The sequence below is a fragment of the Buceros rhinoceros genome, unplaced genomic scaffold, assembly GCF_000710305.1.
Source record: "Buceros rhinoceros silvestris isolate BGI_N320 unplaced genomic scaffold, ASM71030v1 scaffold17037, whole genome shotgun sequence".
In the NCBI taxonomy this organism is placed as follows: Eukaryota; Metazoa; Chordata; class Aves; order Bucerotiformes; family Bucerotidae; genus Buceros; species Buceros rhinoceros.
The window spans coordinates 26,766-41,815 of NW_010422919.1; the positions used below are offsets into that span (position 1 = coordinate 26,766).

Sequence of the window (15,050 nt, forward strand, 5' to 3'; positions counted from 1 at the left end):
GCCCCGCAGTCGTGGTGCTCAAGCCCAGGGGTGCAGCTCTCCCTGCGGGTCTCTTTGGATAAAAAAAAAAAAAGAGATAAAACTGTAAAACCAAACTCCTCACTGTCGGCTGTGAGAAGATCATTGCCTCCTTTAACACACTCATCTATCAGGACCGTTTGATCAGAGGCTCACTGAGAACTGAAATGCCTCCAGTAGGCTTCTTGTATTTTCTTCTTATTTCACATGTCTTCTGTTTCAAAGTGCAAGTCCAAAAGCTAAAACATTATTTAGAAGAACAAAATTCTCTTCTACAATTTGATGTCATTAGTAGGAGGCTTCCAAGATGAAAATATTGGTTTTGATGAGAACTGTCTGTTTAAAACCCCCACGTTTTCAGCAACTCCCCTATGCTGAGAAACACCACGTCGCCACCTCGCAAGTGGGTGAAAGTCTGAGCCTGTAGCACTTGACCCAGATGCAGAACAGTGGGGTACATCCACCATCTCCTTTTAAGGCAGAGACAGCACCTTGAAAACTTCCATGGTTTTTGTGTGTAGCCTCGGGTCTCTGCACAGGAGTTGTGAAGCCACCAAGGGTGTTCTCAGCTAAGGGAGAAGCGCTGCACAAATGGGGTATAACAAAACCTCACCTCTCAAGTTACCCAAAGTGATGCCAATGGCCAGAGACGGAGCATATTTTTATCGCCAAACTGGGATGCAGAAACCAAAGGCAATCAAAGCTCCTTTTGAAAGTGCTGAACAGCTTTTCTACTTGGCCATTTTAGCCAAGAACATTTGAATTCACCCCACGAATTTTTGGCTCTGGGGGGGAAGGAGGGTGCATTTTCTTTCTCGATTTGTTGGTTTACGTCTATCTCATGTCTATTTGAAGGAAATGCCCTTGTAATGACATCAGGATCGTTCATCTCCAGTGCACAGTCACTAGAAGTTGGAGCATTTACCACCTATGTTACCTCAAGCTTTGGAGTTGTTTTCCTTCTGGAGCTGAACTCACACTAAAACGGGCCGTCTGTGTGTGTAGTTATGGCATGTGTACACCACGTACATCCTTTTCTCCACACATAACAGCGTACATACCAGGCAGCTGGGTCGTATTCAGCCCAGACGCGAACAAACTCATCCAAATGGTGGGGCCCAAGGATGGAGGAGTCTCTCGTCAGGTATTCAAAATTGTCCATAATCACAGCCACAAAGAGGTTTAACATCTGCAGAGAGGAAGCAACGATGCAGTTAGAGAAAGAGGAAGAAGAGAGAAGAAGAAGAGAGAAGAAAGCTAAAAGGGGAGCAGGTACACTTCCCTTAGCAGGATGTGTGGATTCTACAAGAAGCAGCCACCCCCCAGAGAATAAACGCCACAACCTGGGCCCTGGGAGCCCTGCTGCGCCCCCCTCCTCCCCTGCAAGCTCTGCAGTACACGGTGGGTTTGCCACGGCTTTGGACCGCGGGCAGTGTGGCTCTGTTCCCATCACTGGAGATGCCCACCCCACAGCCCCGCTGCCTCAGCACCTCTTCTTGTCCCTTCTTCACCCTACGCCAGCACAGACCAGCTCATGGGCTGCAGCGGCTGCTTCACCAACTGGGCAATGCCAACTCTTTCAGCACTTTGATATCAAGGCACGTCAGGACAAGAACAGCTAGCAGAAAAAACATTCTTCAGCCTGAAAGTCCCATTTTAGACTCAAAACAATTCAAACCTTCAAAGATCCCCAGAAAGACGAGGGGCAGGACACACAAAAGGCTCCTGTGCCTAATGGCCGCTGTCTAACACAGAGCCGGGCAAATGCTTCTGGCATAAAAATATTCTCCTCTTATTAAAGCCAGCAGAATAGTCATGAGGATTTCAATGGGAAAAGATCAAGCTGCAGCCAGCAGAATGGACGAGCAGGAGGACATGGTTGTTCCTGAGCTGGATAAAGACCTGACCGGCACAAGGCCCCTCTTTACCTTCGCCGTGTCTTTTCTGGCTGGCTGAGCTGCCGCCGTGGGGGAAGCTGAGCAAGGAGGACTGTGACAAAGCAGCCTGTGAGCTCTCACGTGGGGCTGAGCGGAATTAACCTGAATATGGATGTCCCTGGCCAGTCTGCCAGTCATTAGTAGAAAATCAGGCAGAGGAGTTTGGGATTTGTGCAGTTTTAAAGATTTCGTATTCCTGTGTGATCTGGAGGGAGGAGTGGGATTTGCTTGGCTTTGCTGAGACACACGATTCACCAGTACAAACATGGCCCATAAAGAATCACCAAATGCTAATCAGGGACTTCCCAGACCTTTAGTTCACCTACTTTTCTAGAACCCCCCCCAACGGAGAACTGGGAGCTGAACCCAATGTACCAGTGTCCTACCCTAGAGCACCCAGGGGTCTTACACCACCCAGGGGTCTTACACCACCCAGGGGTCTTCTCTCAGGCCAAGCTGTAGCGCACAGAGCTGAGCACACACAAGCCCTGTGAGCCCTCAGCTGCAAACAAGGCTTCTGCCTCTGCAGCAACATGTGTGAATTCCTTCCTGCAGCCGAGTGTTGGGGCTTCTCAGCTCGAACGAGCCCTGCTGGGTCTGGGGAACCCAGCCAGTACTTCATGCCACCCCATTTCCTGGATGCTTGTAGGCTCTCTGTGCAACACAGCCTGGACAAGCCCTGGGGTTTGGCATGGTTCACCACGCAGCCCAGGACAGGGGTGTCCAACCCAGCTCTCGAAGGCTGCCAGCACTGTCACTGCATCAGCAGGGCTGCTGCCGGTACCCCACAGGTAACCCAGCACCCCCTGGGTGTCGAGAGACAGCAAAACTTCTGAGAGAGTCTGCCCCTTGATGCCAAGCCCCTTTCTACTGCTCCCAGCTCCAGCCAGAGCACGGTACAGTCTTCCCTTGCCAGACGACAGCTCTTCCTAAAGTTCCCATATATTTGACAATTTCAATTTGTATTTTTCAACAGTGTAAATTACAGGAGAAAAACTACATCAGGCTGGACATCCACAAAGAGCCAGAAACCACACTTTAAACCAAATACATTATCCAATTCTCCTCCACTGCACGGTGTAACACCACTGCACAAACTATGAAAACGTGCTCTCTTGGCAAGGCTGTGGCTCTGTAACGCTTCAGTCGCTTGTGGGGAACCACAGGTTTCACTGCAGCATTTGAGAAATGAGTTACAGCCCTGTCCCGTAGCATCCAGCTGCTTGGCTTTCCGCTGCCTGCTTTTGGGCTCTCCCCTCTCTCTCCCTGCCAGCAAGCCCCGGGTGCGGTTTCACAGGGTTTCACAGGGTTTTCCGGGAGCGTGACTCAGGGCCAAAGCTCACACAAAGCTGTGTTTTGCACAGATGTGCTCCACTCCAGCCTCCAATCCTGCTACTACATTTTGAGTGGGATGGCTGATGTGAGCCAGGGAGGGCGAGTCTGGGGGGTGTTGTTTGTATTTTTTTTTAAAGAAGAAGCTTTAGGAACAATGTGCTTGAAAAGAACAAGGAGAATAATGTTGGGTTGGGGATTTGTACACGGAAAATTTTGGCTTTAAAATACAGAGCACTGAAGGAATCTTTAAATGGAGCATTAGCTCTGTATAAACTTTCAGGGCTTCATGGTTTTTAATATTTGCAGAAGCAATAAACCACAGGATGTCAAAGGAGCAACAGCAGTTGGACAAAGGATCTCAGCAGGGGCCATTGAAGTTGGTCTATCTACACCCAGCATCAAACTGCCACGCGTAAATCCTTATCCTGCCTCAAGGTTTCTGATGATAACAGGAATTAGCTGCACAAAGCATCAGCAAACCCCTGGAACAGAATGTTCACTTGATACACTGCTTTTTGGTACATTTCAGAGCTGTGACTTTCATCTCTTCCTGCTGGAAGTCTAATTGGGTCCCTGTCCCTGGTTTTCCATTCCTCTGTCCCAGTGGCACAGGAAAGCGAACCGAGCCCCAAGAGCAGGGAGCTTTTTGTGCATGCAAGTGATCAGAAAGCCACCAGCACCTATTAAAGCTCAGACCTGTCGCCGTGTGCTGGCCACGGGCACGAATCGAGTACAACAGCTCTGGGTACTTTCACGTTTAAAGCTTTCCTGCCACCTTTGCAGAAGAAAATGCTCATTCCATTTATTTGACAAACAAACCAAAACAAAACCCAAGGCATCAAATCAGCGTGATGCTCCCAGCTGCAAACCCGTCTGAACCAACCTTATCCTGACCATTCTCACCCTGCCCTCCCCAATCCCCTTCTTCAAAGAGCCACATTACAAATCAAGACAAAACAGATTAATGCTTAATTCCAAAGATTAGACCCCCTGTGAGGAGAAAGATAAAACCCTTCCCTTTAAACTAATGACTAAATGATCTCTTTGGGGATTAAAGGGATTTTATCACTGGAAGGATAAATGGGGTTTAGCGAAGCTCTCTTGTAACGTTGTATAAATCATAATTAGGGAGGAGGAGGAAGCAAGAGGGTGGGAAGGGAAGGTCTGGGGGGTAGGAAGCAATCCGGCACCTCCACCTTGGGAGAGATCGGGACTGACTTACCAGGAAGGAGCACAGGAAGATGAATGACACGAAGTAGAAATAGGCAAAATCGCTGCCACATTCTTTTTTGGTGAGGCCGGAGAGCGGGTCGCAGGCTCTGTTACTCAGGCACGACAGCATGATCTCGTGCCAGGCTTCCCCTGTGGCACTCCTGCAGATGGGGATGGCAGACGGTGAGCTTATCCTACTGGTACAGACTTGGGGAGCTCCCACCCTGTAGTTTTACTGCACATAATTAACTAAATTAATTAGGTGGATGGTGGTGTCCAAGTGGAGAAACTGTATTTACATTAGGAATATGAACTGCCAGCTTGCAGATGTGAAAAAGAGAAGAGAAATAATATCCCTATCACAAGGGGTAGAACAGGCTCGGGTAGGCCAGGCTTTACTGCTTTTATGTAGGATAAAAGCAGATTGATTTAAACAAGTCCAGCGCAAAACACAAGTGTAAGTGAACAGAGTTCTGAAGCAGCGAGTGTTTCTGCCCCAGCACTGGCTGAGACCCAATGGAGATGATGGGAGATGGAACCAGGCTGCTCCACACCGATCTCTCATTTCCTTTATCGGGCAGATACAGAAATACCAGGATGGTCTGGCCAGTCATAGAGACTTGGGTCCCTTTCTCGTTACAGTCTCCTGGGTTTTCTTCATCATATCCCTCCTCCCGCTCTAACTTCTACTTTAGAGAGAAAGATAGTCAAAAGGAAAAACTTCGGAGCCCCTGAGGGTCTGCCCTCCAAATAAACCACCCCCTGCAATGTGCATGCATGGACTGGAAGCCAGGGGAATTCTCATGTTCGCTTGCTCTGACTTCCCACAAAACCTCAGACTTTCCCTCTAATCCCGCACCACACTCAGAGGTGCTTTTAGGGGCACCCCAGCCCCACAAACAGCCCATCTCGTGTCAGGGCTGTTCACAGCCGTATGCCAAGGCAGCTCACAGGGCTTCCTCCTGCTCTTTGGGAAAACTCGATGCTCAGAGTGAACTGACACAGCTTCCAGGCTGCTCTGGATTCCCAGCAGATTCTCACAGTGGTGGCATCGAGTCCTGAAGCGCCAGTCCCTTGGGCAGAAACCCGCTCCCCCATGGCGGTCCTGCTGCCTCTGCCCGCTCTGTCCCACTGCAGCTGCCGCATGGGTCTGGAACGGGACCAAGAGCTCTGGACGCGAGACTGGATAATTATCTGGTTTTATGCAAATTTGGAGTTCTGAGTCGGATGATTATTCTGAGCTAGAGAGGACTAATTTCATTTCTGCCTGGCTTCATAGAAACTCTGCAAACCAAATCCCGTTACAAGCGCCGCGTAATCTGTGGAGCCGAGCCTCGGCGCGGCTGGCGGGGCCGGGGCAGTTATTAACTGCTCTGTCTCGGCACTGCACGGCAGACAGAGAAGCAAAATCTTCCCCAAGCTGCCCCGGATCAGAACAGGGCCTGCACTTTGTTATTTCTGGATCTGAAAATGAAAATCTGTCATTTCGTTGATATTTTTTTTTCCCATTTCCAGATGCTTCATTTCCAGGCTGAATGAACCCAGATGGAAACACTTTCATGCTGAAGCAGGGGTGGCATTGACGTATGAAGTGTCAACTTGTTGGTAACGCAGAAAATGATCAATAAATTCTTACTTTAATTTTTTTAAGCTTCATGATAGGAAGCACATCGATCAGTTAAAACAAGAGTTTCTGCTTTATATTAAGCTTCTGCTTGAGTTGACGTGGGGTGTGACAGAGCTGAGTGTCACTTTGTGGAGATGCTGGTGTGTTGAAATAGATCTGGAGATGGGCCAGAGCAACCCTTGATGCTGAGGAGGAGGAAGCAGGAACCGATGCCTCACTCCAAATACTGAAGGCTCAGCAGCTAAACTGGCAGAAGCAAAACCAAAGACTTCTTTGCTGTTGACATGCAAGTCTACGGTGTTATATACTGACCTGAACAGAAGCATCAGGGCTTGGAGGAAGGTGCGGAAGTTATTGTGTCGGTTAATGGAGGTTTCGTCATCTAGCGCGATGTTTCCAAATACCTGCCACAGAAAACAGAGCAACTCAGGCCAAACACATCCTCACATAGACAGTGCCAATAAAGGATGAGGTGGAGCTGGAAGAAAAGGCAGGAAAATAACTCGTCCTGGTTTAAGGGACCTCAAAGGCTCAAATAATTTCTGTGCTGAAGAGGGAGATAAAAATGTTATGGAGATGAAATGGGTTAAAACCAAGATTAGTGTGCTTAGTCTTCACACAGACCATTTCCAACAGCACAGTTCAGCTTCTCCTCAGGCCAAGAAAATGTTCTCGTTTCTTTTCAGCAGTGCCTGAGCTGCTCCCTGCTCTCAGCCTCCTGACAGGCTCGTACCAGAGGAAGCGACGTGCCCTGCTTGCCCATCACCATCTCTGGAGATGCTGTGCTGCAGCCGGTTTGCCTGCCCACGCTCAGAATACACCCAGAAATACCTGAACACCCGGGGCCACGTTCAACACAAGACCTGGCAATGAGGGTAGAAAAAGTGGCCTTTGTTTGCACTTTGAATTTCCCTGGCACCAGCCAAGAAGAGTCTTTCCTTCATCCTAAGCTGGGCGTTGATCCTGCTGAGGAGGCAATAACCCATTTGCACCCCGAACCAGAGGGACAAAGCCGGGTTACTCACAGTCACTGTTAAAGCTGAGATCGTTACCTGCATGCCAATGATGGCATAGATGAAGAAGAGCATCGCGATGAGGAGACACACGTAAGGCAAGGCCTGTGGGAAAGGAGGAGGAGGAGGTATTAATGACAGCAAAAGCAGAAGTCAGCATATAATTCTGGGGCAGCACTGTGTTTTGTGGCATCCGTCCTTCAGATGAAAGAACTGGGAAGGGAATATCAACAATTCTGGCAGCCCTCAGAAGACAAACCCCTGGAGCCAGGTATTCATCGATCACAAAACAGTCTGGGCTTTCCAAGGGCTCTTTATTCATCCTTGCAAGCAGATAAGCAGTAAGCAGGGAGAGCACAACAAGAAGCTCCCCAAGCGCTGGAGCTACCGGCAGGCGCTGGCACGTTCCCTGCATAGTTGTACAAACATTAATTTTTAATGACCTGGCTGTAAATTTAGTAGAAGAAAAAAATATATACATGCAAGAAACAAGTTGCTGCTCTGAAGCAGGCACAGATTGCAGTCCCAGGAGGACAAAATATTCTGAGTTTCAGCAAGAAATCAGCGAAGGCTGCAATGTAATTATGTCACCCAAGCTGAGAGTAATAGCTGCTTTCCACTCAGGCTAAGTGAATGGGTAATTAATGCCTCTTAATTAGCGATAGCTGAAAAAAATGAGAAGTTTTGCCCTAGGGCTAGACCATGCGATGCTTGGGGCAGGAGAGGATTTATGCAGCCCATGGGGAGCCCAGCAGGAAACACATGGAAAAGGGCTACTGTGGTTTCTGCTGGACACCCTTGCACAAGTGACAAGGACTGAGAGCTCAGTGCTGGGTGGACAGACAGACAAGCAGCTGCCCACACAGCCCAGGACCCGTCCTGGCTCCGCTTCAGGGGCAGCACTCTGCACACACGCTTCCGAAAGGGTCAGGGTTATACTGAAAAGGGCCTTGGCTGAGCCCCTCTCCCAAGATCTGGCCAAGACTGCATGGTCTAAGGATGCTCTCCTTGGCGGGAACATCTGAAACCTACAGATGCCGTATCTCAGCCTCTGGCAGAAGCCCTCCTAGCTGCAGGGTTCCTCATGAGTTACTAGGTGAGAGCAGCAGCACCACAACTCCATCTACCCACAAGGAAAAAACCAAACCTAAAGCACTGCAACCCCCCAGATCGCAGCCCCTTCCCATTAGCTGCTCCATGGTTGTGTGAGGCTGAAGCTGAATGGGAGAGAACCAGCTGCTTCTGTGGTGCCTCCCAAAGGGACATGCAGTGTAAAACAACGCTCGCTCCCATCCTGGCCATGGGATAACAGCAGGGATGCCTGCTGATCTTCTCCAGATTGCTTGTAGAAAGAAACAATCGTTATGTTCCCATCTCCACCCTCCAAAAAGGCTTTGCCTCTACAGTCTAAAAGGTCTGATAGAAACTGCTCGCTTTCAACCAGCACCAGGGCAAAGCTATAGCCACCTTCAGGCTCTGCTGGAACCAGTTCTCTACCCCAGTTTGCAGCCTGGCGTGGGAAGAGCCACCCAGCATCTCTCTCCAGTCCCAGCAGAGAAACACCTTTCTCCTCTTAGAAGATTTTCTCCATTTTTGGAGAGCGCACACATCTCCCCGCAGTTTTATCACCTAAAATAACATCTTGGTATCTTTTTGACTCAGACACCATGAAGCTCTTGAAAGTGCAGCTAAAGCAAAAAAAACCTGGTTGCTCTGCATCCCACCACGCTGCACTGTTAAATAATACCATAATGCCTTCCAGAAAGCAACATGCTAAATTAGCTGATGCTGCACTGACCTGCAGACAAGCTCCCTGGGGCTTGCGACAGCACCCAGCGTATGAGCTGTCAGCCACAGACCTCAGAGATCAGCCCAGAAGGCAGCGAGACCCCGGGCAAAGCCAGCGGTGCAGTCCCCAGGCTCCCAAGCCACCCGCCACGTGCAAGAGCAGTAAGCGTGAGGTGAAATTTTCTGGCTGTGAGCTAGTGAACAGATCCATCTCCAGCTGCTCCCTGACTCCGTGCTGCGCCTTCCCACAGCACCTCTCTGCTTATATTTCTCTTGAATATCCCGCAAGATCTCCAGAGCCAGAGAGGTCAAGGGCTTTCTAGGAGAGGGTCCACATGGGATGGGGCTGAGGGTCTGCAGCTGCGCAGTCGATAAATACTAGAGCGTTCGAGCTCAGTATCACTGCTACAAATCCTGACTTCAGATTAGATTTTCTCCTCTCTATGCTGCAGAACACAAGCACATCCTTTAACCAGAGTCAGGACACAACAAGGCACAGGAATAGGCTGCAAACCAGCTGAGAGCTGTGACAATAACCAGTGGTGGGGCATGCGGGCTCTTCTTTAGGTCTGGAAACCAGCCAACACAAAGCTGAGCACAGGTTGAGGACTAAGCTGCCGTAAGACAGTTGTCTGAAGGTCACTTAGTTCAGAAGTCCCACATCCAGCTGCTGTGGCCAGTCACCCCTGTGCCACAACATACCAGCTGTCAGGAGGTGCTGAGGCTTCCTGGGAGGGAAGGGTGGGGGTAAAGGAAACCAGGCAATGCAATTCTGAATAAAAACTTGTTTTTGTCATCCTCCTTGCCACCAAAACACAGCCCCGTGTTAAACAGCTTCACTGTTTGTATTACCAAAACGTAATGGTTTGGGTTTTGCCTGTATCGGATCCTACCAAGGCTGAAAGCTGGTGAAAGCAGCTGAACCCTGCACTTCCTGCAGGCAGGTTGTGGCCACAAAGGCAGTTATTAGACCAACACTTCCTTACGTGAATGCTGGAGTCTCGAGACTTTGCCATAAGGATTCTGTGGTAGTTTAAGGGCAGCCTGAGCTTTGCAGACGTGCCGCAACTCTGCATCAGTCAGTCCAGCTTCCAAAGGCTCAGCACCTGCCGCGTTCAGGGGATGCTCAGAGCAAATCAGCTTTCCTACAGAATTAATACTCCTGTAACTGCTTTGTCGAGGCACAGCAAGGCCGTTCCCTTGGCAAGGAGAAGCTCTTTGATACCTAAAGGAGGATTCTACAGGCGTGCCAAGTGCTACCATCTCCCCTCGACTCCTCCCTGCCTCCCACCTCCCTCCCACTCACCTTGAAAGACTGCACAAATGTCCAGAGCAAGATGCGGATAGTGTAACCCTGGCGAAGGAGCTTGATCAGTCTCGCTGCCCTGAAGAGCCGCAGGAAGCTGAGGTTGATGAAGTTGTCCTGTGGAAAGTAAAGGGTTTGTGTCCTTCAGCAATTAACGCGATGGGAAACCACAGCCCGCAAAAAAGAAATTAAAATTACCAGCTTCACGATCTAAGCAGCAAATCGGCCACCAGAAAACCTTCCAAAAGAAACATTCGTCAGTGCAGATCACTCCACATGCAGCAAGTATGAGAAAATCCCTCTCCACAAGAGCCCTCCCCTCTGCTACTGGGTCAATGAGAGAAATGGAAAAGGCCCTTTTGCGCTGTCCATGGAGATCTTGTTCTCTTTGAGTAAGGCAGATTTCCTCCCCTTAAAGACTCAGGGAGAGGTCATGGTGCCGTATTATCATTTTGCAAAGAATAAGGTTGTTTTGACGTCTTGGTTTGGGCAGCGAATCGAACTTCAGCCAAGACAGTAGCAAGGGACTGTGTATACAGCCTCTACCGTAACAAGGAAAGGCGTTGCCCAGCGAAGAGTAAAACATCCGTGAAGGAAGGAGGATGTTTTCTAACCTGGAGGTTTCAAGTGTTGATACAACACGTGACTGGACAGGCTCATCAAGGAGAAAAGGCACCAGCAAGACTGTTTGGAAGATGGACCAATGGCAGCGATTCAATCGGGGAGGTTGAGTGTTCAACAGCAGGAGGGTGCCTTAGGAACCTGCTGATTTTTTTAATGATTATTAAATGCGCCTTTGCAGGTGGATCAAAGAACTGCTGGAGACAGATTCTGATTTCTGGTTTGTTTTGTGTGGTTCTCCCCACCCCACACCTTGGTTTTTTCTTTCCTTCAGGGAAAAGAGGTTTCTTGCCCCAATGAGCTAATCTAGAGAGGGTTCTTTCCAAAACAAAACATGCAAAAGCCAGATCCCCCTTGCCCTCCTATTTGAAGGAGATGACAAATATCCCCCCTTTCCGTACTGATTCCAATTCACTTATTTGTGAATCTCCGTTCACAGCCACTTACTTGGCTGAGTCAGCTAAGGACAGAAAGCATCCCACTTTAAACTATCAAGCAGTGGAGTGGAAAACATAATCGTAAGGAGCTTGTATTGGTAAAGCTAAGCAAAAATAGTCTTTCCCTTGTATTATTGTTTTACCAGAAGACACCCAGTCATATTGAACTGACCCACATTTCTTGCTCATTTGGCTGCAGAGCTCATACTGAGTTTGGGGGGCTTGTTGGATCTATTCATTTATTTAAATGCCAGCTCAGTTTTGGAGCCATTAGCATCGCATTCCACCAATTCCATCAAGGAGTTCAAGAAATCAATCTCAGGCATGCACTCGGTTTCTCTCATGTTAAAAATGCAAGCAGCTCAGAGTTAGGCACAGACCGTATATCAGACTCAGTCCTCAAATAAAGAGAAAAGAGAAAAGCACAGGTATGTTCAATGAAAGAGCAGACAACACCAAGCTCATTCAAGTCAGCAACAGAAATCAGCTCTGGCAGGCAAAACACAAGCGAGGATTCCCCCGGGTTGTTTAAGGTCAGTAAATCAGGCACTGAAAGTTCACACATATCTCTTAGCATCAGCTTCTATTTTATTTTTCACATCGCTCTGGTCCCTTCGCAAAACACTGGCTGAACTCACCTGAGCAGGTAAGGGCCATAAAAGACCTGGGGGGCATAGCTGGACCGTGGCTGGGTAAGCAGGTGCCCATCACTAATCTGGTTCACAGTAACCCCGTCCCCTGCGCTGGAGGCTGAGATGCCTCCTCAGAGCCGCTGCAGCAGGCTTCAGGGCTGGGCAAAGGTTTAACTTTAAGCCACTTCAACCCACTTTTTTTAACTTTAACCCACTTTAACCACATAGAGTCTCCCCCCCAGCAGGAACTGGATCAGAACTTATGTGTAGCGTTCGTGACACTTGGGTATCAGGCCTGCAAAGTCTGACAAGTTGTTACCTTCAGAGCCAGATCTTTCCCCTTCGCAAGCCTAGTGCTCCTCCAAGGAGCATGTGCACAGGCAGCATCTGCAGGGTCCGTCTCTCTGCGTGTGAACCTGCCTCACCTCCCTCCTCCTGCGTTACTGCAGCTTAACATTAACAGCAACAGCGCTGCTTTGCTCAGGCTTTGCTACAGTCTCGTAACAGCTGTCACGATGCTCGATGCCTGCTCTGGTCTAGGCTGAGCGCACGGTCACAGCACAGGCTGTCGCTGGGCTACAGGAGTCTGGGTACACACAGCATGAAACAGGGGCTCAAAACTGTGTATCTATGTCTATAACCCCCCGTTCCCTGCGATTTGGAGGGACAAACAGTCTATACCCTTTTCTTTTGGTTGTTCCCAGCCCTAAACCCTCTGATTTGTGTGCCGTTGTCCCCAAAAGTGCAGCCAAAGCCTCAGCTCCGCGGGGAATCACAACCCAGGAAAATCCCCCGTCACCAACACTCTCCGACCGTTCGAAGGACCGTTCTCTGCGCGGCTCATAGGGAGGCAAAATTACACACGCTTGTGATGGATGGAAGGGCCCGGCGTGTGTAACCCTCAGCACACTGCGTAGAAAACCCGTCCTTCAACACCCCAGCTGGCCAGGCAGCTGTCAGAATTGCATGCAGTTAAAGAGGAAACTCCACATTGCGATATTTCTTGTGTATAGCAGTGTTTTCCACCAATTCTCCTCCCACTTAGCCACCTCTGTAACGTGATGTACACGTGTTATCTTCTGCATTAGCAACATCTTTCTTCCCAGGTTTTTGTTGGCTTTTCTGTTGCACAGATGCTAAAGGCTGACCCGTGCTCATGAGAGGCACCAGAGCTTTGTGATTTTATCATCCATCAGAGGACCAGCAAATAGTGTTTGAAAAAAATTTCCCCTTAGCCTGCCACTCTTCCTGGATGAAAAGGTACCAAAGGCACCCAGGCACCCGCCTGGCCCCGGGGGTCTGTGCACAGCCACTGCTTCCCACGACGGGAGCTCAGCTGAGTGATGCATCCCTGGAGAACACTGCAAAGCAGGAGGGGAAAAGGGAGAACAGATACCAGAGATAAAGAACTGGCCTCGATTGCTGTCCCACCACAGGCAGCTGCCCTTTTACCCTTTCTTAGGGTGTTTTCTGTACTGGAAAGAGAAAAGCCGTGAAGAACAGGGCGTACACCCGCTGCCTGGGTCTGTTCCTCAGCATTTTTAGCAGCAGAGTGGCTTCCTCCCCAACACAGGAGCTGTGCCCGCTGTCTGCGGGGATGCAGAATGTTCTGCACTCCAGTGGCAAAGCAGCTCAGGGGATTGAGTGGTTTGGGTTTTAGAACCTGCACTGGAAATACGAGGTTTTTAAGCCATGGCTGGACATGCTCCTCAGGATGTAGTGAAGGGGGTTGCGTTATGCTACCATCAAGCAATAGATCTGGCAGAAGTTGAGCTGCTAATGTCTACTTCTTCCTGTGGCTCTGTTACAGAACTAAACAACTCAAGTCTTGAAATTTCAGAGATCTGTCCTCAAAATGAACGGCTCACCCGATGCTGCAAAGAGCTGTGGGGCAGAGGACTCCGACCAGGCCAAGAATAGGATCACTCTGGAAGCTTTGGCAGTTCTCTCCTTCTGGCACCAACAAGAATTAATCTATTCTGCCAAGGAACCGCTGTCGAGGAGATGGTTGCGTCCCATTCAAATGTCTGTGGCACTGCCAGTGCTGAAGAAGAGGTCCTGAACCTCAGTCAGGGTCTTGGCTTCCTCTGGCGCTGGGGACCCTGGCTGATTTTAAGAGGCTGAAGAGTTTTGCCACACTTGTCTGCCTCTTGGGGACTCTGCCAGTACAGGCATATCTTATCCTATATCATGCCATGCCCTTTCATCCTGAGCCAGGAACACTGGAAAATTGACTTTGTGTGTGTGATGCCCAGATCTCTCCTCATTCTCTTTCAGTGCTGGTGCTTCTGCTGCAGCTGCTGAAGGCTCCCACCAGCCGCAGCAGCAGGAAGAAGGCAGCTCCAGAGAAGAACTCAGTGCTCCAGCGACCTAACTCATTCATCGAGTGATGGAAGTGGCAGATGGCCAAACAGAGAAGCTGATTTTTTGTCCAGAGTTTTTCCATGTACATAGTTGATGCCAGAGCACTTCTCTGTGCTGCCTGGGCCAGGGGCATGGACGGTGAAGTCTCCAAAGCCATCCTCACAGCTCCCACACCTCTGTAACGGTTCCAGCCGCCTCAGCACATGCCCAGGGGTCCCACCTCAGACTGCACTACACAAACTTTTAACTTACACATTGTCATTTTCTTCCTCCTAGGAGCAAACCCCCTCCTGTGCCCCACCACGTGGAGCTGATTTGTGGTCCGTCATGAAGATTCACGCTGATTGGTTTCTTAATAGCAACTGTGCAACAGGAAGTCCAGAGGTTAACACAGATCCAAGAGCTGTTGTCAGGTGGCCAAGCAAAGATTTTTATAAGCTTGTTTGTTTTCACCATAGCCAAGATAACTAAGAATGGAAATAATATATATAGATAATATTTTCCTTTATTCATCCTCTTTTGCTTAATTTATGATTTTCAAAGACAGAAGCCAATATTTCCAAGGCATCTTTGGAACTGAGCACTAAATTCCCAGCGGGATCTGGTTCCCGGTGCTTTTCAGCCTGTTCGCAACAAGGTTTATATATTTTACTTGAGACTTTCACTTTTGTATCCAGGGACTGCGTCCACTGAAGTGGCAAAGTGCTTCTACAGGCTTGTATCACGTAGAATTTTCAAAGCCAAGTAAATATCACTCTTT

At 49.2% G+C, this 15,050-nt stretch overlaps 1 protein-coding gene across 1 annotated transcript in view; it reads right to left on the minus strand.

Annotated features, from left to right (window-relative positions):
* LOC104497030 (voltage-dependent N-type calcium channel subunit alpha-1B-like) overlaps positions 1-15,050 on the minus strand; it is a gene marked incomplete at both ends in the record, with an annotated part of 66,231 nt that overhangs the window by 26,762 nt on the left and 24,419 nt on the right. Inside the window, 5 exons of the mRNA XM_010140240.1 lie at positions 1,080-1,207; positions 4,513-4,663; positions 6,442-6,533; positions 7,182-7,247; positions 10,237-10,353. Coding sequence (XP_010138542.1) covers positions 1,080-1,207; positions 4,513-4,663; positions 6,442-6,533; positions 7,182-7,247; positions 10,237-10,353 — 554 coding nt within the window. The remainder of the gene's footprint in view (positions 1-1,079; positions 1,208-4,512; positions 4,664-6,441; positions 6,534-7,181; positions 7,248-10,236; positions 10,354-15,050) is intronic.